At 28.4% G+C, this 20,207-nt stretch overlaps 7 protein-coding genes across 7 annotated transcripts; 5 read left to right on the plus strand and 2 right to left on the minus strand.

The window, feature by feature from the left end:
- Positions 1–2,816: 2,816 nt before the first annotated feature.
- GO595_001282 (EF hand family protein) lies at positions 2,817–3,311 on the plus strand (the record flags this gene model as incomplete). Its single annotated transcript, XM_067914063.1, has 1 exon — positions 2,817–3,311. One exon carries the CDS (start codon positions 2,817–2,819, stop codon positions 3,309–3,311), a length of 495 nt encoding a protein of 164 aa, XP_067778582.1.
- Positions 3,312–4,379: 1,068 nt separating this feature from the next.
- On the plus strand, positions 4,380–4,979 carry GO595_001283 (RNA recognition motif domain containing protein; the record flags this gene model as incomplete). The annotated part of the gene is made up of 1 exon (XM_067914064.1): positions 4,380–4,979. One exon carries the CDS (start codon positions 4,380–4,382, stop codon positions 4,977–4,979), a length of 600 nt encoding a protein of 199 aa, XP_067778583.1.
- Positions 4,980–6,042: 1,063 nt separating this feature from the next.
- Positions 6,043–6,654, plus strand: GO595_001284 (ras-related protein RABA2a; the record flags this gene model as incomplete). Its single annotated transcript, XM_067914065.1, has 1 exon — positions 6,043–6,654. The coding sequence occupies one exon, from the start codon at positions 6,043–6,045 to the stop codon at positions 6,652–6,654; it is 612 nt and encodes a 203-aa protein (XP_067778584.1).
- A 4,102-nt stretch (positions 6,655–10,756) lies between these two features.
- Positions 10,757–11,353, plus strand: GO595_001285 (uncharacterized protein; the record flags this gene model as incomplete). The annotated part of the gene is made up of 1 exon (XM_067914066.1): positions 10,757–11,353. One exon carries the CDS (start codon positions 10,757–10,759, stop codon positions 11,351–11,353), a length of 597 nt encoding a protein of 198 aa, XP_067778585.1.
- Positions 11,354–12,231: 878 nt separating this feature from the next.
- Positions 12,232–13,782, plus strand: GO595_001286 (uncharacterized protein; the record flags this gene model as incomplete). The annotated part of the gene is made up of 1 exon (XM_067914067.1): positions 12,232–13,782. The coding sequence occupies one exon, from the start codon at positions 12,232–12,234 to the stop codon at positions 13,780–13,782; it is 1,551 nt and encodes a 516-aa protein (XP_067778586.1).
- A 342-nt stretch (positions 13,783–14,124) lies between these two features.
- Positions 14,125–15,144, minus strand: GO595_001287 (CMGC family protein kinase; the record flags this gene model as incomplete). Its single annotated transcript, XM_067914068.1, has 1 exon — positions 14,125–15,144. The coding sequence occupies one exon, from the start codon at positions 15,142–15,144 to the stop codon at positions 14,125–14,127; it is 1,020 nt and encodes a 339-aa protein (XP_067778587.1).
- A 3,331-nt stretch (positions 15,145–18,475) lies between these two features.
- GO595_001288 (metallophosphoesterase domain-containing protein 1) lies at positions 18,476–19,297 on the minus strand (the record flags this gene model as incomplete). The annotated part of the gene is made up of 1 exon (XM_067914070.1): positions 18,476–19,297. The coding sequence occupies one exon, from the start codon at positions 19,295–19,297 to the stop codon at positions 18,476–18,478; it is 822 nt and encodes a 273-aa protein (XP_067778588.1).
- Between the last annotated feature and the right edge of the window lie 910 nt (positions 19,298–20,207).

Raw genomic sequence — 20,207 nt, forward strand, 5'->3', positions numbered from 1 at the left:
TAGAATTCATTTTTTTGCAACTATAAAAAGTATAATTTCCAATTTCTGGAATATTTCCATAAATTTCAACTGTTTCTAAATTAATACAATGTTGAAATGCATAAGTCCCGAGTATTTCAATAGAATTTGGAATTATGATGCTTTTCAAATTAGAACAATTGTCGAATGCAGAATTTCCTATTGTTGTAATTGTGTCACAAAGATGAATTGTTAATAGCATTACCCAATTAGAGAATCCATTGTTTGGTATTGACGTAATTCCATTTGATATAATTACATTTTCTGCAATAGAATTATAGTTTTGTAAACCCAGAATTTGATCTCCATTTTCTATTGTAAGTGTTTTGATATCTTCTTCCCATTTTTCTGAAAAAGCTTGTATGAATAATATAGAAAAAACATAAGGAAATAAATACTTTATTTTAATTTTGCTGTTTTTTTTATTATAAAAGAAAAATAAATAAAAGATCTCATAAATAAAATAAAGAAGAAAAATAAAGATTATTGAAGTAATAAAATAATGAAGGTTGGAATGTAACATATAATTTATCATTAGATTTTGTTTTGATACTTTGGCGCAATTATGTAGGAACATCATGGAAGAGCTTCCTATATATGGAAAATCAAATTTAAACGATTTTATTTTATGGAAACGATTCCAAATGAAAATATTTAATAATGAATTTTTAATCATTCTCTTCATCATGTTATTAACACCGTAACACTGCATATAAATTAAGGTGGTTTCGTCATATTTTTTAGTTAAATTTACAGTGGATGTATTAAATATTTTTTCTGATTCGATAATTTCATTTCGTAAAAATTTCCCTCTGTAAACACATCTAATTTTGGTACTCACTAGCCATAACGCTAAGTAAACTAGAAGAATAAATATCATTAAAGTTCGAAAGTTAGGAGCCAAAAACGAAGCAATTCAAAAAAATTAACTCAACAATGATCAGCTGATGTAAAACATTGAATCACATTGAAATCATTGTGCGGGATTTCAGATGGGGTGGAGAGTTTTGTAACTAAGGGAGTCCCTCAAATCTTAATGAAAACTTCGTTAAACGCAACCAACAAATGTGAGTTATATCAGTGATCACAACTATTCATATGATTTACAATTTACTAATGGTATAAATTTTATACCGTCTTATATAGCTATTTTATGCAAACCAGATACAGGTTACCTTTTCTTGCTGATTCAATTATCATATTATCATTAATATCAATTCCTTCTTCAAACAAAAATGATAAAATTTCATAATTCTCTTCACAAATACAAAAACATGCTAAGTCATTGATTGATGACTTTCTGTCTCTTAATATTGATTGAATCAATGTATTTGGTTGCAATTCTTCGAATTTATTATCATAAAGATATTTAAAGATATCATTTCGATGAAATTTAATTGCTATTTTATAAGCATCTTTAAATGATGAATGGTTTTGTTCGCATAAATGAATTATTTCTTCATTTCCACCTGCAACTGCATATTTACCTGTGTTTTCTACATTAGAACCATTCATAAGCAAATATTTAAAACATTTAACTGCTGAAAAAAATGCTGCATAATCAATTAATGTAACATCCCAATGATTAACAAATGAACATCTTTCATAAAGTGATTCTTTAATTTTTTGATTAAAATCAAAATTTGTTTGTGATGATATTTCTTGAAGTTTTTCTATTTCATCATTTCGAATTATTTTTGCAATTTCATTTGGATTATGTCCTTCTTTAATATATTGCTTATGAAGAGCTAAATCATTATTTGAAAGTCCTTTATATTTCTTGTAAAATTTAATTTTAATTTTTTCGTTCATATTTGTATCAATTAAATTTTGTTCATTCAATTGAGATATTATATGAAATGCTTCTTGTGAGTTGATTTTAGAAATACGCTTTATAAATATTGATATTAGTTTATTAATATTTTGTGTAAGTTCATCTTCTTTTGTTTGAAATGTTTTCAAAAAATTTAAGTAGATATCAAATGCATTCCTTTGTGATGAAAATGCATTATAAACTAAATTACACAAAATAACATTAAATGTATCTGGAAAATTTGTATCGAATAATTTCGCTGCATTTTGGACTGACCCCAGAAGATTGTCTTCCGTTAAATTGAATATGATTTTGTCGAGATCAATAAGGAATTTCAAAATAGTTGGCTGATTATTTGAATTTTTGTTGTTTTTATCGTGTGCGCTAATGTCAGCACCACTATGGAGCATATGAATTCACTCATTGAAAATTCAAAGAATTGCAAAATTCAATGGTTTATATAAAAACTGCTTAAGGGTGTTGTAGGACCAGATACGCAGTGAAAATATTTTGTCATAGAATGAAAATATCTCGAAAATATGTAAATATATTCTCACACAATACAATAAAAAAATCGTAAATATATTATTAATTCATATGGCAAAAGAGAATTAAGATTTATTTTTTATTATCTGATCGAATCGTAAATGCGAGCAATCCTTTTGCATTAAATTACCAAACCGCATTGTTTGAAGTTAAAGTTTAGCCATGAACGTTAGAACTATGAAAATTTAACGCAGTTTGTTTGTTACCTTAACTTTATAATTATCGGCGCTAATAGAACCACACATCACAATTCCCTTTGAGATGGAAATTTTCTTAAAATATATCAAAATTTATTACATATGCCAGTTCAGATTGTGTTCATTCATATATCTTTATTCTTGCTTTTTTTTAAAGAAAAACGTTTTGTATAAAAATTTCAATTGCCTTTGTTTACAAACGGTTTTGTTCTGAAAATTTGGGGGTTTGAAACGCACAAATCATGCAAAAAAAGCAAGTTGAATTAGACGTACCCGAATATGATGAAACCGATAATAGGTATCGTGAAATCTTTGCTTCTTTGGATAAAGATGGCTCAGGTTTCTTAGATAAAAACGAATTTCATGAATTCATGAAAATGATAGGAAAAGAAGCTCGAAGTGAAGAAATATTTGAAGTCATAGATAACGACCGAAATGGGAAAATTGTTGTTGAAGAATTTCTTCGTTACACTCGTGCTTGTGTCAGATTATTCAAAAATAATGATATTCAAACATACACAAAAATTTTCTTTGATGCAGCTGATACTGATAAGGATGGACATCTTAACATGAAAGAATTCGTCAAATTTATCAAGTATTGTGGTGGAAAAATCAATTTTCTAAATAAAAGAAGCCAATTCAATGAATGGGACACTGATGGAAACAAGAAAATTAGCTTTGATGAAGTAATGGACAAGATCGAATTTCACATCAAGAAGGGAACTTTAACCCTTTAATAACAAATTTCATTTTCCTAATTTAGCTTGAAACCAAAAAGTAAATATCACAATGATATTAAGAAGCTTTTTTTGCTCTGTTTTTGAATTTTAATTACATGAAAAGCAATTTTAAAATTTCAACATTTTTTTAAAGTATTAAAATTGAACGAAATGTATTTAAGGAAAATGGACCACTCTGCTAAGAAATGATTATAATCCTAAAAGATTAAAAAAAATCTTTTGTTTCTTTGCATGGTTAAAAAACGGCGCCAAATTCTGTTAAAAGTGACAGGCAATCCAATGAAACAATTCCAAGATCTCTCACAGAAAGAAAAGACAATTTTTCAAGATATTGTAAATGCAAAACTTAACGAAATCTTAATTAATTTTCAAGCTACAACAGTTGAAGAATTCATGAAAAGTTCATGGGAAGAATTTAATAATAAAAAGCATAACATAACAAAACACAGGGGTGAGAGAAAAGCTAAAGTAAAAGCAAAAGAGGAGGAGGATTTTGATCCATTCGCAAAAGAAAATGGTTTTTTGACACCAGAAGAACAGAAATTTGAAAAATATCTGAAGCAACAACTCTCTGAAAGAGAAGAAGAATTAACATCAATGCAACCAAGAGACAGGGTAAGGCTTTTGTCGCATGAGTGGTGTGCTTTAACTGATAAAGAAAAGAATTCCGTCGTAGCCAAGTATGGAAAATTTGCAAAATAATTTTTTGCTTCAAACAATACTGATATTATGCAAAAAAAAAGTTACAATATTTTGGTTCAAACAACATTGCATGCAATCATTTTCATAAACTAATTTGTACCAATCTCCTTTTTAGCTTTCTCTTTTAATTATTAATAATGGTTTAAGCTTCTTATGATAAATTATAAAGATGAAATTTAAAACATAAAAATTTAAAACAAATATTTTGCTAAGCCCAGGACAAATACGATATTTCCTTTAAAATTAGAATGCTCATTGTGAAAAAATTCATGTGAATTTTTATAACGCTGAAACAAGTCAGTGCGAAGTTTTGGCGCCACTTTTCAGTGTTGGTCATTCTTATCAAAAAGTCGTTTCATTTCGATGTCGAGTTCCGAGAACGAAGCTAACCCACCAGAAGAAGCTCCACAGGACTCTTCTAAGGGGGAAAGCGCACAAGAGCCTTGGGTTTTGTATATCGGAAACATTAGCTATGAAACGACAGAAGATGAATTGAGAGATAAATTCTCCCAATTTGGAACAATAAGCAGAGTTAAAATACCAAGGCCTAGGGGCTCCCATGCTGGGTATGCTTTTATTGACGTTCCTGATAAAGATGATGCGTCAAGAATGATTGAATCAATGAACGAAACAGAATTTGGTGGGCGTCGCATTTATGTAGAATTCTCTGACGGAAAGGGTAGGAGAAGGGATGACAGCCGACGCAGGAGTAGGCATGATAGACATGAAAGAAGACGTAGCAGAAGTTATGATGATTATTACTCACCACCACCAAGAAGAAGGTACCGTGATGACCGCCGATCAAGAAGGAGTCGTAATGCATATGATGATTACTACTCTCCACCACCACGAAGAAGCCGTGATAGATATGATGATTATTCTCCACCGCCTAGGAGATCTTCACGCGACAGGTACGATTCCCCTCCACGAAGGAGAAGCGGAAGATATGATGATCATAGGTGAACCAAGTCCAGACACTAAATCCAATATCTGATTAAGTCAAAAGGATGACCATTTTTGAACATTGAGAGCTTGAACAATTGAAACGTTGCCTGACTATCAAATAGAATTAAATATTATAGAGATTATTGAAAATTTTGGAAAATGTATTTCCGTAAGGTTTCTTCATTAAAGTACCATGAATTCATTGTTCATGGATTTTAGTCAACTGTTTCTTTTTTGCTTAATGTTAGAATCTTCAAAAAGATAACTTTTTTCTACTAAACGAATATATGTTATAACGTTCGTAACTACGAAACAGTTAAGGGCACCCCAAATTGTGATTGGGATTTGAATTGGTACACAATTTGAATGACCGACTTTGTGTTTTTTTTCTATATTTTGCATATCTATGTGCAAGACTCAATCAAAAGGCTAACATAGAAATGAATGGATGAGAAATACTCCAATTTACTATGCGAACATTTGTTTACTATAATGAAAATAATTTTATTGAGGCAGCCATTCCAATACTTGATTTATTTGATAAAAATTACAATACTCACTAAATATAATTAATAGCCGAATAATATATTCATCATTTGTTAAAGATGCTCATATAATTGATTTTGATGTTTTATTACTTTCCTCAAAGAAATAAAAAACAGAGAAGAACGTAAGCAAAACTTTTCAATCGATAATACATGATATATTTATGATAATAATTTTCTTTCTCTTTATCTTAGATATCATTGATATCATTAATTAAGACATTAAAAATACACAAATAAATAATTTATTCAACGAATATTTTCCACAACAAAATCATCATTACATTTTTGCTTCTTTCTTTACTTTTACTTTATTCAAACAAAATTTTTTCGTTCAATTTAACATCAAAACAAGTTGGAGTAATATCATTTATTTTATCTTGTTTTTCATGCAATTTTATAAAATCAAGTATTCCTATAATTTTTTTTTTAATAAATAAAATAACAAAATAGTTACAAATACGATAATATTGAAATTCGATAAGGTTATTTTACCAAATGCATTTCTTGCGACTCTAACTATTTCAAACCTTTAAATGAATTCCATACTACCTAATGAAGATGTTGATTATGTGATAAAGATAATTTTAGTTGGTGAATCTGGTGTTGGTAAAACAAATTTACTTTCTCAGTTTGCCCGAGGATTATTTGTTTCAAATTCAAAAACTACAATTGGTGTTGAATTTGCATCTAAAACGATTGAATATAGAGGCAAAAAAGTGAAAGTTCAAATCTGGGATACTGCTGGGCAGGAGCGATATCGCGCAATCACAAATTCATACTATAGAGGAACAAAAGGTGCAATGATTTTATATGATATAACATCAGCAGCAACATTTAATGCTCTTCCGAAATGGCTTGCTGAAGTAAGAGAAAGTGTTGGAAATGATGTTCCAATTATGCTAATTGGAAATAAATTAGATCTCGAAGATAAAAGATCAATACTCCAAAAAGAAGCAGCTCATTATGCAGAAATTGAAAAAATGTTATATTTTGAAACTTCAGCAATGGATTCAACAAATGTTGAAACAGCTTTTAACCAAATGATAAATGAAATATGCCAATTAAACTTTGTCTTTGCAGGAGATAATTTGGTGCAAAAAGGAATATCAATTAAAACAGAAGAAGAAAATGGGAAATGCTGCTAAGAAACTTTGTAAAAACATTTTCCCCTATTTTATTTATTGTTTTTAATATCTTAATGTACATGAATATTTTTAAAAATATGTGATTATATACAATTAGAATTAACTGTTTGTGAATAAATTTATATTATGAAGAAAAACAAATCGAAGCAAATGAAAATTATGAAGGAATTCTTTTGTGTTGGTGAAATTCACTCGTTTTATGTACATAGGACGAAATTTGAACTAATGTAATATTAAACACATGAGATTTTTTTTTGCTTGCCCAAATAAAACAGATGATGAAAAAATATGTAATTTTAGAAATTAAAAATAAAAAAATTCACCTTCGACGGGATTCGAACCCGCAACCCCAGGATTAAAAGTCCTATGCTCTAACCGTTGAGCTACGAAGGTTAGTCATTCTTGCTTTTATGGAAAAATAAATAATGTATACTATTATATAAGATATCTTATTGAAATTTTATCTTTTCATTTTATTTTATTTATATTTTATTTTTTTTTTTTTTTTTTAAATTATTTGTTTTATATATCGCTTTTATTAATTGTCTTTATTGTTAATTTATTGTTAAAAGTGTAGAATGAAAAATAAAGAAACCATGTGTAACTGTTATCATGATGATATTGATATTCTTCAAGTAAATTTACAATATCTGTATGTCCATTATTTCGTGCATAATCTATTGATGTTAAAAAATTTTGTTATAAATCCCAATTATTTAGAAAAAACATCAAAATAAAAAATTAAACATCATGAAAAAAAATAAAAATTGATTTCGCATTAACATTAATTCCTTTTTGTTCTAAAAGTAATTTAACAACTTCAATATGACCATAAAAACTTGCACACATTAATGATGTTAGAAATGATAATTTAAAATTCCAATTAATAAATAGAATCATCAATAATTAAATATAAATTCTAAATCATTTTAAAATATATCTGATGAATTAACTTTAATATCTTTTTGTTCTAGAAGTAATTTAATGATTTCAAGATGATTATATCGACAAGCAATCATTAATGGTGATAAAAGAATATAAATTAAATTTTAAATTTAATATTTAAACATATTATTATAAAATTAAATATAAAATATATTAAATAAATATCTTTTTTATTATAATTGATCCCTATTTCAAGAAAATATTTAACAACTTCTATATTTCCATATCTACATGCATACATAAATGCTGTTTTAAATAATTCATTGAATTCCCTTTTATTATATTTAAACATAAAAAATTTTAAATTAATTCGATTCGATGTTAAAAAATACTTCGAATATTAAAATCAACTTCTTGTTTTTGTTGAAGTAATTTAATAATTTTTAAATGTCCATAAGAACATGCATAAATTAATGACGTTTTAAATATTATAAATAAATTCCAATTAGAAAATTGAAATAGAAAATGATTCAATAATATTTTACATATAATAAATTAATATTTTGTGCATTAACATTAATATTTTTATGTTTAAGTAATAATTTAACAATATCATAAGAACCATTTTGACATGCTTTCATTAATGCTGTCAAAAATATTTAAAATAAATACCAATTATTCAATAAAAATATTAATGAAAATATTTAAACATGAAAAAATTAATTTAAATATTCGTGGCATTAATATCAATATCTTTTTTATCTAAAATATATTTCACAATGTCAATATTATCTGGAACTATCGCATAAACTAAAATATTATTTGGCATTTCATGATTCATTAAAAAATGTTCCATAAGATACATATTTCCAAAACGCACTGCCGTACCTATTATACTTTCATTTATTTTCATTTCTTCATCTTCTAAAAATGAAAGAATTTCAAAGTTATTGCATTCAATACATTTAATCCCTAAATCAGTTAAACTTTTGATTTCGATTGGTCGCTTTTCATAAAGATAATGAAATACTTCATTTCGATGGAACTCAATTGCAGCTTCATATGATCCCTCAAAAGTGGAATGATTTTGTTCACATAAATGTATAATTTCAGGATTTCCACTTGCTGCTGCAAATTTCCCAGTGTTTTCTAAGTTGGAATTATTCATAAGTAAATATTTAAAACATTTTAATGCTCCAAAAAAAGCACTACAATCAATAAGTGTAACATTAGTCTTATTAGTGAATGAACACTTCTCATAAAGTGATGGTTCAATTGTTTGATTAAAATTAAAGTTTTCTTCCGATGATATTTCTTGAAGTTTTTCCAAATCATCATTTCGAATGGCTTTTACAAGTGAATATGGATTAACTCCTTCTTGAAGAAGTTTTTTATGAAGTTTCCAATCATCTTTTTCTAATTCATAGATATTTTCGAAAAATTTTTTTCCAAAAAAGGTTTGTTGCAAGCGATTGACTTCATCCTTTGACTTGTGATGTGAAAAATACAAAGAATTTTTATTTTTGCTTAAACTTGGATCAACCATCTTTTCTTCAATCATTTTTTCTAAAAGATAATTTGATTCCTGTGATTCAATTCGTGTAAGAAGTTTATATAAAATTTTGATAATTTCTTGTTGATTTTTAGTGATTTCTTCTTCTTTTTTTTCAATTTCTTTCAAATATCTAAAATAAATATTTTCATCTTTATCTTGTAATGTGAAAGAAGAATAAATTAATCGACAAATTATTAAATTGAAAAAATAAGGATAATTAGAATCAAAAAGATCAATCGTTGATTGAACTGAAATATTGAAATCTTCTTCAGTGAGATCAAAAATAATTTTTTCGAGTGATTGTAGTTCCTTTAAATTAAAATCTTTGTTTTTTATGTCTGGTTCTTCTCCCATTGGTGCTTGTCAAAAAATGCGGCAACCGTAATAACATATTCAAAAACTGGATGATATCACATCACATTTGTAAAGTTCTTGGGGGCAATTCCACGAAATGTAATTAGATTATTTAGTGAAAATAGAGTTTTTCATTTTGGGTAAAAATCGAACAAAATGGACAGGTGTTGCCAACGTTTTGATTAAATAATCACTTAACATGAAAATTAATGTGAATATGTGGCAACCTGCCCAAGATGAAGAACTCGGCTAAAAATATTTAGTAAAAATTATAACATTATTACAATTGAGACATTTTATATAAACCAAATTGTTTTAGTATTGGCTCAAAATACACATCCTCTTCTTCATCATCCTCTATAATTTCAAATTTTCCTGAGCCAGCACAAATCAATCCATCCTTTGGTGATGGCACTGCAAGTGGAGTAGGGCCATTTCCAACTTCACCAATTAGTTGGAAATTATTATTTACATCATAGATTTGCGCTTCTTTTTCTTCATTTCCAATTATTAAATAAATTTCATTTGATCCCAATGAAATATATCTACTCGTTTTCCTACATGTTTGGAAATGATTGCATGGAATATTCGGTGATCTCATGTCTATGCAATATACTTCATTTTCTAATCTTGCAGATGTTATTAAAAAATCATTATTCCAATTTTGGGAGTCTAGTCCATGATTATGAAATTTAGATGTTAATACACATTCATAAGTACGACTATCGATGTAAATTAAATCACCTGTAGAAAGCCCAAGCGAAATTATAGATGATAACTTGTGAGATGAAACACTAAGAATACTTCCGGGGCACTTCAAAATTGGGGTGCCCAGTTTTTCGGATCTTGAAATATCGCATTGAAAAAGTGCTTTTGTACCACCAGCTAAAATAGATGCACCATTAAATAACAATGAGGTAAGTGATGCTGCTCGATCGCCTTTGCATTGACAACGGTAACTAGATCTTATATGACCATCATTAGAGTCAATTAAGTAAATTGGGCACATAGGACAAACAGAAGCATACGCACATGAAGAAGGATTATTAATATCCATAAGAGGATACCATACTATGTCTGTCACGGTTGTTGGGTTTTTGATTGTAAAAGGATTTGAAAAATCAGAAATCTTAATTATCTGTAAATCATTGGAAAACGAAGACACAATTACTGATGATCCGTCGGGAGACCATACAATTCTTCTTGGTAAAAATTCTGTTTTTCCTTTGTCTTGTAATAAAAAATTATTCATTTTCCCACTTAGTCGTAGTTGACCGTTTATATTATCGGTTATAACCGTTTAAACTAATGGAAAACGAAAAAAAATTCTTGAGATGGCTATCAAACAGAAATGGAAAAAGGATTGGGTCAATTTTAGAGGCCCAGAAGGGCGAAGCAATATGTCGCTATTTGTGCAAGATTGCTGGTCTAAATGATGAAATTGATGAAATAAAAAAAGGAGAAACAGATGATGAAAGGAAGTCAAATTATGAACTCGCAATGCTCTGCTATGAGACAATTGGGATAGATTTTTATTTTGATATCGAAAAATTGTCAAGAAATGATATTACAGAATTTAAAAAATTTGCTGAAGAACTTATGACATTAGATGAGGAAGAAGAAGATACGTTAGGAATTGGTGATGATGAAAATGATGAAATTTCTATTCTTTTAGATGAATTAGATATGGACCTTGCAAATAAATTAAATGAGGCAATAGAATTCAAAAAAGAACTTGACAGCTATGGGACAGAACGAGATTTCTATTTATCTAAGCTCCTCAAAATTGAATCAATTTGCTCTAATTTTTCTCAAACTGATTCTAAATCAGTTATGGATATCTTGCGTTTGTCTTCAAATGACTTTCAGCCTGTTAAAAGTCCAAATTCGGATGGGAAATTGTAGAATATATTGTATGTATCAATTTTTATAACATATTTTTTATAACATAATTTTTATAACATATTTTTTCATATTTTTTTATTTAAAAAATACTAGGTAGATTCACAATTGCAAACAGATTTTGTTTAATTAAACTTGTCATGATAATTCATTATTACAAACTGTGAAAATTTTGTGACCACTCCGACTCAAAGATATATAAAGAGATGAATAAAATTTAATATTAATATTGATAACTTAATTTTATTATCACAATGCTCAAAATTTATTCCATCTTCCTTGTGGTGTAAATCATTCAAAAGTGACTTTGGGGTGCCTTGTTTCTAGACTGGATGGAAGTTGACCAAAATATCCTACAACAAGTAATTCAAATGTTAGAGATGACATTGGATCCAAATTCACAGGAAAAAGTTTTCGAAGCTTTTGTTTCATTTTCACAAAATCCTCAATTTATATTATATCTTTCTATTATTATTTCTAAACAAGAAATACCAGAAGTTATAAGGACACAAGCATGCATACAAATGCGTAGATATTTACAATATTCAAATCCTGAAACACTTCAAATTATTAACAACTTTTTAGGGCCATCAATTCAATATGTTTTTAAAATCAAACCTAGCATCCTTGTGAGGCAAGCGGCTGCACTTCTTTCCACTCTTGTGTACTCTTATAATATAATTATTTTTCCTCTGATTCAAAATATTCTTTCTGAAATAATACAATATCCTGAAATTGCAGAAAACGCTTTTATTTTTATCGAAGAATTTCTTATCGAAGCTGAAGCACACAAAACTTCTTTTTCCTTGAATCCAGATTTCATTAACTCTTTTTCAAAATTTGTTTTTGCTCCTTATTCCACACTTGTTATCAAGACGGCTATGCATCTCAGCCGTATTTATTCCAACTCATTTCGTCCAACTCTTATTCCATTACTCATTACAAATTTCAATGCGCTTTCAGAAGAAGCCACACAGTATACAATAGAAATCATTGGCAATTCCATTTTTGATGATAGGAACGATATTGATTTAATTAATTTTGTCATTTCCTGCATATCTCATCCATATGAACCTACAGCAATTTCAGCCGCCAGAATCTTTCAGAATGATCAAATGATACCACTACAAGAAGCGTGCATCCTACAGCTTGCCCAAATGACCGGTCGAAATTTTGACTTGACACAATATAATTTGTCAACCCAATGTTTGGAAACCTTAACCGATCTCCTTAGTATACATCCTGATGAAGTTATGAGGGTTCTATATCCTCGTATTCAAACAGCTCTTCAATCTCAAGATGAACAACAAACGAAATGTTCATTACGTTGTTTATCAATAATTCATACTAAAATCGACAAAATATCTGAACTTGTTGATTTTGTTCTTCCTTTTCTTAACAGTCCTCTTGTTTGTGATGCAGCATATTGTTTGGCTTCCATAGCTGAAACGAATCCACAATTCAAAAAAAGTGTCATTGATGTTTTGTTTATGTGCATTCAAAATGTTCAATTCCCTCAAAAAGTGAGAAGTCAAATTCAATCGTTTATTCCACCGTTATTATGCAATATCTTACTTCCACCAGATCCTTATATAAAAATATTATTAACATTACTCATGAATACGCAAGAACCTTATGATCAAGGATTATTATTATATTTACTATCAAAATTTCTCGAAAATGTCACAACATTAGAAGATTATGATAGTGTTAATGCTTTAGTACAAGTAGCTTATCTAGCTTTAAAAAACTTTGATGTTTTTGGCTCAGCTGCTCTTCATTTATTTGGTAATATTATTGTGAAAAATAGAAATGTTTTCCAACAAGTTTTAATTGAAGTTTCAGAAAAAGCTTTTCAATCTCTAAGTGATGTGGAGAACGTTAATTTGGTCTGTTATTCAATTCACTTTTTCATGCAAGCGGCGGTTGCGTCGGTTCTATACAATTTACCTATCGTTGAGATTATTGGAAAAGTGTCACCATGTATAGTACAATTATTAAGAACAGAATCAAGATTATATGCATGGGATTTCTTAATATGTTTACATGACACTTATAAAGATTGCTTTTATGCATTGATGGACGTGTTTATGCGTGTTATTGTCGAAACTCCTAATGATGAGAGATTAGAAGTTATCGGAAGAATTGCAATTATTACTTCGTATTGTATCGATGATAAAGGAAAGGAAGTGATCAATGCATTTGGAAATGATATAATGAGAGTACTTCAGGAAGGATTTAAGTTTTGCGTGGAAGATTCTAACATCGAAAGGAAGCGAATTGGCTTCTGTATTGCAAAGGTTTATTTGGTTGCGCAAGCGCCAGTTCCCCAGAAAATATTTGAAGATCTGCTTCTCATATTTTCGGATTATATGTCTGAAGAAGAGAAAAAAAACTTTTCTCCAATACTTCACGCTTTGTACAAACAATGATTATGAACAATGTTTATGTTTTGTAAGTAAATTATATAAAAAACCTAAAAAATATTGTTAAATAATTAATAAATTTAATGAGAAAAGATTCTTTAGTGTGAATGTTAATTAATAAAATGCATTATAATGTAATAAGTTATCAAAATTTAAGGTAAATCGTTTCATTAGAAATTTATTTCTACTTTTATTGTTTAGAAAATTTAATATATAAAAAAGTTACACGTATAAAATAATTTTTTTTCTCTCAAAAACAGTTCAAATGAACAAAAATATAACAAGAAAATAAGTTTTATTTAAATAAAAAAATTCTCTTGAAAAATTATCAAAACATTAGCTTTATTATCAATTGGCAATCTCATCTCTTACTTCATCGAAGTATGGATGATTCATAGCTTCTTTAGCTGTTATTCTTTCCATATGATCAAACTTTAAACATTTTGATATCAAATCGATTGCATCTGGCGTAGCCAAATGTTCGTTATTTTTTGTTATAAATGACGAAAGTCTTTTGGCTCGTGTTTGTGGGATATCCATTTCTGGAGGCAGATCAATCCCATATTTATCGATATAAGACTTAAATGAATCGTATCCCAAAATTGATACGATTTTAGATACCATATCAAGATCATTATTTCCATTAAAAAATGGCATTTTTTTAAATATGATCCCGGCCATAGTAACACCGAACCCCCAAATGTCAATAGAATAATCGTAATATTGATAATCTACAAGAAGTTCAATGGACTTAAAATGACGAGATGCAACATGAATGTTATATTTAGTACCAGGATGATAAAATTCTGATAGCCCCCAGTCAATTAACCTGAGTTTTTTGGAAGATCTATCATACATAACATTTTGAGGTTTGATGTCTCGATGCATAATTCCATGAGAATGAGCATGTTGAAGAGCTTTGAGTAAGTTAAAAAGATAAAACTTGGCCTCATGAGGTGTAATTGTTTGCATTAATTCTGTGATACTAGGTGAATTAATATACTCAAAAACAAATGTTAATTGGCCTGTGACTGGATCTTGAACAATGTCTTCGAGTTGAACTATGTTTGGACCACTTTTCATATTCAGTAAAATTTTTGCTTCTCGATTATATTTCAGTGTTCGAACAGGTTTCATTACTTTCAATACCACTTTTTTATTTCCTCTATATCCAATAAACACATCACTGTATTTCCCTGTAGCAATCCAATCTGCAATTTCATATTGATCAGGAGGATTAATTGGAAGTTCCCAATTTTCGGAGTCGTACCAACTTGGTCCAAGTTCTTGATTTACATTGCAATAAACTTTACTCTTTGTTTCTATTTTATATTTTGGTGCAATAACTTGTACCGCTCTCCCCCTCATTAAAAACGTTAAAGCAGTTAATTGTCGTCAGTTTATTAAATCCAGATATCATGTTTTCATAAAAACAAACATTTTTTGGTGCTGTAAAATTTAATCATAGATAAAAAACAAACTAAACTTTTATTATCAACATGCTTTGAATGTTTTCGCGAAAAATCAATAAACGATAAATTTCAGACAACTGAATTAGTAATCGCTTGAGATAACAATGTCCACTTTTCACGTGAGATCTAAGGAATATCAAATGGAAGAATGAATAATGCTGATGTATCCTGGGAATACGCCATTTGATTTTGCCTGAGCTTGTGTTAACACAATTTATTGTACGCAACAAGTGATTCTATATCGTTTTTCATTGGTTAGATTTGATTTACAAATTCGAGTAAAATGTTTACTTGGATCAGCCATAGTTTGAACACCATTTTTGCCATACATAGGAATTAAAAATTTTGATCTGAATTTTCCAAAAGTATCTAATTTTGTGGCATCAGGAACTGCACAAAATGCGAATATTTGCATTGGATCTTGAACTCCGTCTGTACCCAGTGGTTTTTTAGCAGCTGCTTGTGATGCAAAATGAGATGAATTATCACGCACATTTCTGGTAGCTGAAAGAATTCTTTCATATGCTTATGTACCCTCTTAGAATAAAATGAACCAGGTGTGCGTATCAAAAAAGACTATCTTTATCTCCTATTCGACAATCATTTTGAAAATTTTAAATGTCATTTCAATTTCTCTCTGTGCTTTTTGAAAACATTGCCGTGCTTGAGCTTCTATAACACTAAGGTCAATCATCATTTTTGATGGATCAACACCTTTTGCTTTTCCGAATCCAAACACATAATTTTTGCATCATTTTTATTGAAATTGAATTGAAAAATCCGTTAATTACAGTTTTTACAAATAACAGAAAGAAAAAAATGAACTTTACTTATCAACGGGAATATGAAACTGTTTGTTTGCTACCAAACGTATGGTGAAGAACAATAGTGTTTGTTTTCAGTGATTCTATTTTATGAATTTAATTTAATCATTTTCGATTTGGAAAAATTCGTATTCATCAAATCCTCCACTAATTTTCTTTACTTTTATAAGTCACATCCCAGCGCATTGTGGTTTATTCCTTAAAAATTGAAATTAACTTCATTTGTAAATGATCAATCAAAATTTGTTCTACAGAGATTTTATGACATTGAACCAAAGTTAAAGTGAACAAAGAGAGTTTTGGTTATGAAAGATATAAGAGAATAAAACAAATGTTAATATTTTGTTCAAATGAAGAAATTCATGAATTTTTTTTCTGAGATTCACCTTAAGTAAGCAAATTCATTGCTGAAAGCATTTGTAATTCTGAAAATAATATTCATATTATTCATTTGTAGATAGAAATGTAAATTAACATTTTTCCAACTGTTTCTTAAAATGCAATAAATATTTTTGATAAATTTGATTTTAAACAAAACTATTAATATAGTAAAATGTTTTATAAATTTTTGAGTATATGCCAATAATTTTAATTTGATTATTGCTTAGATTGTTTCTAATATATGGCTTTTGATATCTTTGTATTTATTTTCTCAAAAATAAAATGTTGTCAAAAACATAATTTATTTTTCAAATTAATCATCTAGAAATATTGGTCATTGCATTAAATTTGGTGTTTTTATTTATAATATCTTAAATAAATATATTGAATGAATAAATATATTTTTTGAAATTATTTGATCATTTTCAAGATATAATCGAGATAAAATTTGTCTTCTGTATTTGGGCCCAGAGATTTAAGCCTTCAAAGCTGTTTAAATAACGAGGGCATTGCGTAAGATGATAACTTAAAAATTGAATACATACCCAACAGAGATTTCCGTGATAAAATAGTTTTTCAGTATATTATTTGGTCATGGTATTGAAAAATTACTCTGAATGTTGAATGATGTTGGTTAGCTAATTGAAATTTTTGGTTCTGTACAAAAAAAAGCTACTAAAATTTCCATATATATAATGGAAATAATAAATTGATTAGAAGAATACATTAATAAGAAGTAAGGTGCATTCTATTTTCTTCTTGATGATCAATCGTATATACTATAAAAATGTATAATTCTAGTTTGATGTATTCAACATTTCACTCAAAAAGAAACGTTTCACATCATTTTTGTGAAAACAACGTATTTCCGGAAAATTTCATTCAAATTTTTACCAGTTCGATTGAAATAATTCTGGGAAGATGACGGTAAAAATTCTTGGCATTGAATTTTGTGGATATACATAGAAAAGAAAACAAAATTTTTTCAAACAATTGAAGTTTGCGCAAACTTAAAACATAAAATAAAAACATATTTTATTCATAAGGCAAAACCCTTTCCCGCTCATTCCTTGGTTCAGTTTTATTATGATTTTCATTCTGAACATTATTTCTTGAATCAATTGGTATATTCTCATATTCATTATTTTGCCATATTATTGGAAGTGGCTCAGATGAGATATCACTTGATGTCGTTAAATTATTCTTTTCCAACATCAAAAATTGACATGTATCAGAATCAGAATATGATTTTGATTCTGATTTACCGAATTCTTTTCTTGAACACTTTATATTTTTCTTCATATCTAACACGCGAGCCATTTCTCTTGCAATAGATTGATCTTCTTTTTGAAATATTCCATTAAATCGATCAGTTTGATTTACAATTTTGCATTCAATCACATCCCCTTTTTTAATTCCTTGACTTTCTAGTGTTTCCGAAGGATTAAGAATGCATCCATTAAAAAATAAATATATTTTCTCATGCTGAAAACATGAAAACTGTAATAAGCTTGAAAGCTCTGCAGCTGTGGATTTCTTGTGAGTTACTACTGTCAGAATTAGGTCAGGAAGCCATTGAATTTTGACCTTCAGTTCATCGCCCATAAGGCTTTCTGGAAAAGGATTTTTTTCTGGAAAGTACAATCAAAAAGTGCTTTTGTTTTCAATAAACAATTGAGTTTTTGTGTGTTAACATCAGGGCACCGATCATAGCCGCAAAAAAGTTTTGGTCGACCAAATTCAGCATTCATTTTGTACCAAAGTCTGATTATTTTGGATAGACAAAACAAAATGTAATAGAAATTTGAAATGGAAGCCATGAAAAATTATTGTACCTTTTCATTCCATTTGTGATTTTTGTTTGTAATTTATAAAAAGTAACCAATATAAGAAAATAATAACATGAAAAATTGAAAATATGTCAAGCATAAAAATCGAATTAGATTAAGCTTAAAAAAATCTAAGAAAAAATTGGTTAATGAAATGATATTTGTTGCACGTTAAGATAAGATTTTTAAACGGTCATTTTTTGAATAGTTTACTGAACCATTGAAGAAAACCTGATGGAGGTGCCTTAACGAAATTACTTGGTGGCTCATCACTATACTGTGCCATGTACATCAACGACTGCTTATCCAACAGTCCACCACAATCAAATTTTTGTTCCTCAAGAATTAAATCAATATATGTTGGAGGGAGCCAATACTGATAATTGAAATCTAGAATTGAGCAGTTGACGTAAAGTGTTGCACCGCTTCTATATGAACCATGTCCTTCATGGACATGACCAAAGATATGCAAAGGCGTTTTGACTTCATACAGTTTCATTGCAAGATATGGATCTCCATATGAAAAAAAGTCCAGACCATAATCAAATATTCCTGCTGGAGGAGAATGGGTTACCACGACATCGTGTTCAGGAGTTATTTTATTCCATTCTTCTCCTTTGGCTTCTTTATATGTACCAAATGCCCAACCTCTGATAATAGGTGAACGAGGTGAACAGAAAAACTTGATTCCAAGAATTTCTACAGTTTCATCTTCTGCATAAATAATTGATTTTTCTTGTTTTATTATATCTTTACTTAGTTCTGGTGGTGTTTCATAACCAAATTGTTTAAATATTTCCGAAAGTTCCTCGCGAAGACTTTCATCGAATGAAACTTCATGATTTCCAGCAACTGCTAGAAAATATTGAGCTGGTAGTGATTTAAACCAATTGCAAAAAGAGGTTACATCTTCAGGCTTCCCAACGTTGGTAAAGTCTCCAGCATGAATAGCAATGTCAACAGGAAATATTGTTGATTGAGGAATTTTTTCATGAAGCCTGTGAGTATCAGACATACACATAATACGTATAGCTCCTTCTGGTTTAGGTTTTGATGGGTCGTCTACAATATGTGGGGTCCAGCGAAGAACGTCTTCTTGACTTTTCAATTTTCGATTTGCGCTATAAGACGTTTATTTGTAAGGAAAGAAATTCTTAAATGGAAAACAGGAAATAAGTGATGAAAATGTATCGTATTTTAAAAGAATGATAAAAACAAATGGGAGTATAATAGGTACGGCAGTGAGTTTTGGAAATATGTATCTTATGGAACATTTTTTAATGAATCATGAAATGCCAAATAATATTTTAGTTTATGCGATAGTTCCAGATAATATTGACATTGTGAAATATATTTTAGATAAAAAAGATATTGATATTAATGCCACGAATATTTAAATTAATTTTTTCATGTTTAAATATTTTCATTAATATTTTTATTGAATAATTGGTATTTATTTTAAATATTTTTGACAGCATTAATGAAAGCATGTCAAAATGGTTCTTATGATATTGTTAAATTATTACTTAAACATAAAAATATTAATGTTAATGCACAAAATATTAATTTATTATATGTAAAAATATTATTGAATCATTTTCTATTTCAATTTTCTAATTGGAATTTATTTATAATATTTAAAACGTCATTAATTTATGCATGTTCTTATGGACATTTAAAAATTATTAAATTACTTCAACAAAAACAAGAAGTTGATTTTAATATTCGAAGTATTTTTTAACATCGAATCGAATTAATTTAAAAATTTTTTATGTTTAAATATAATAAAAGGGAATTCAATGAATTATTTAAAACAGCATTTATGTATGCATGTAGATATGGAAATATAGAAGTTGTTAAATATTTTTCTTGAAATAGGGATCAATTATAATAAAAAAAGATATTTATTTAATATATTTTATATT

The sequence above is a fragment of the Histomonas meleagridis genome, assembly GCF_020186115.1.
Source record: "Histomonas meleagridis strain 2922-C6/04-10x chromosome Unknown contig_123, whole genome shotgun sequence".
NCBI lineage: Eukaryota > Parabasalia > Tritrichomonadida > Dientamoebidae > Histomonas > Histomonas meleagridis.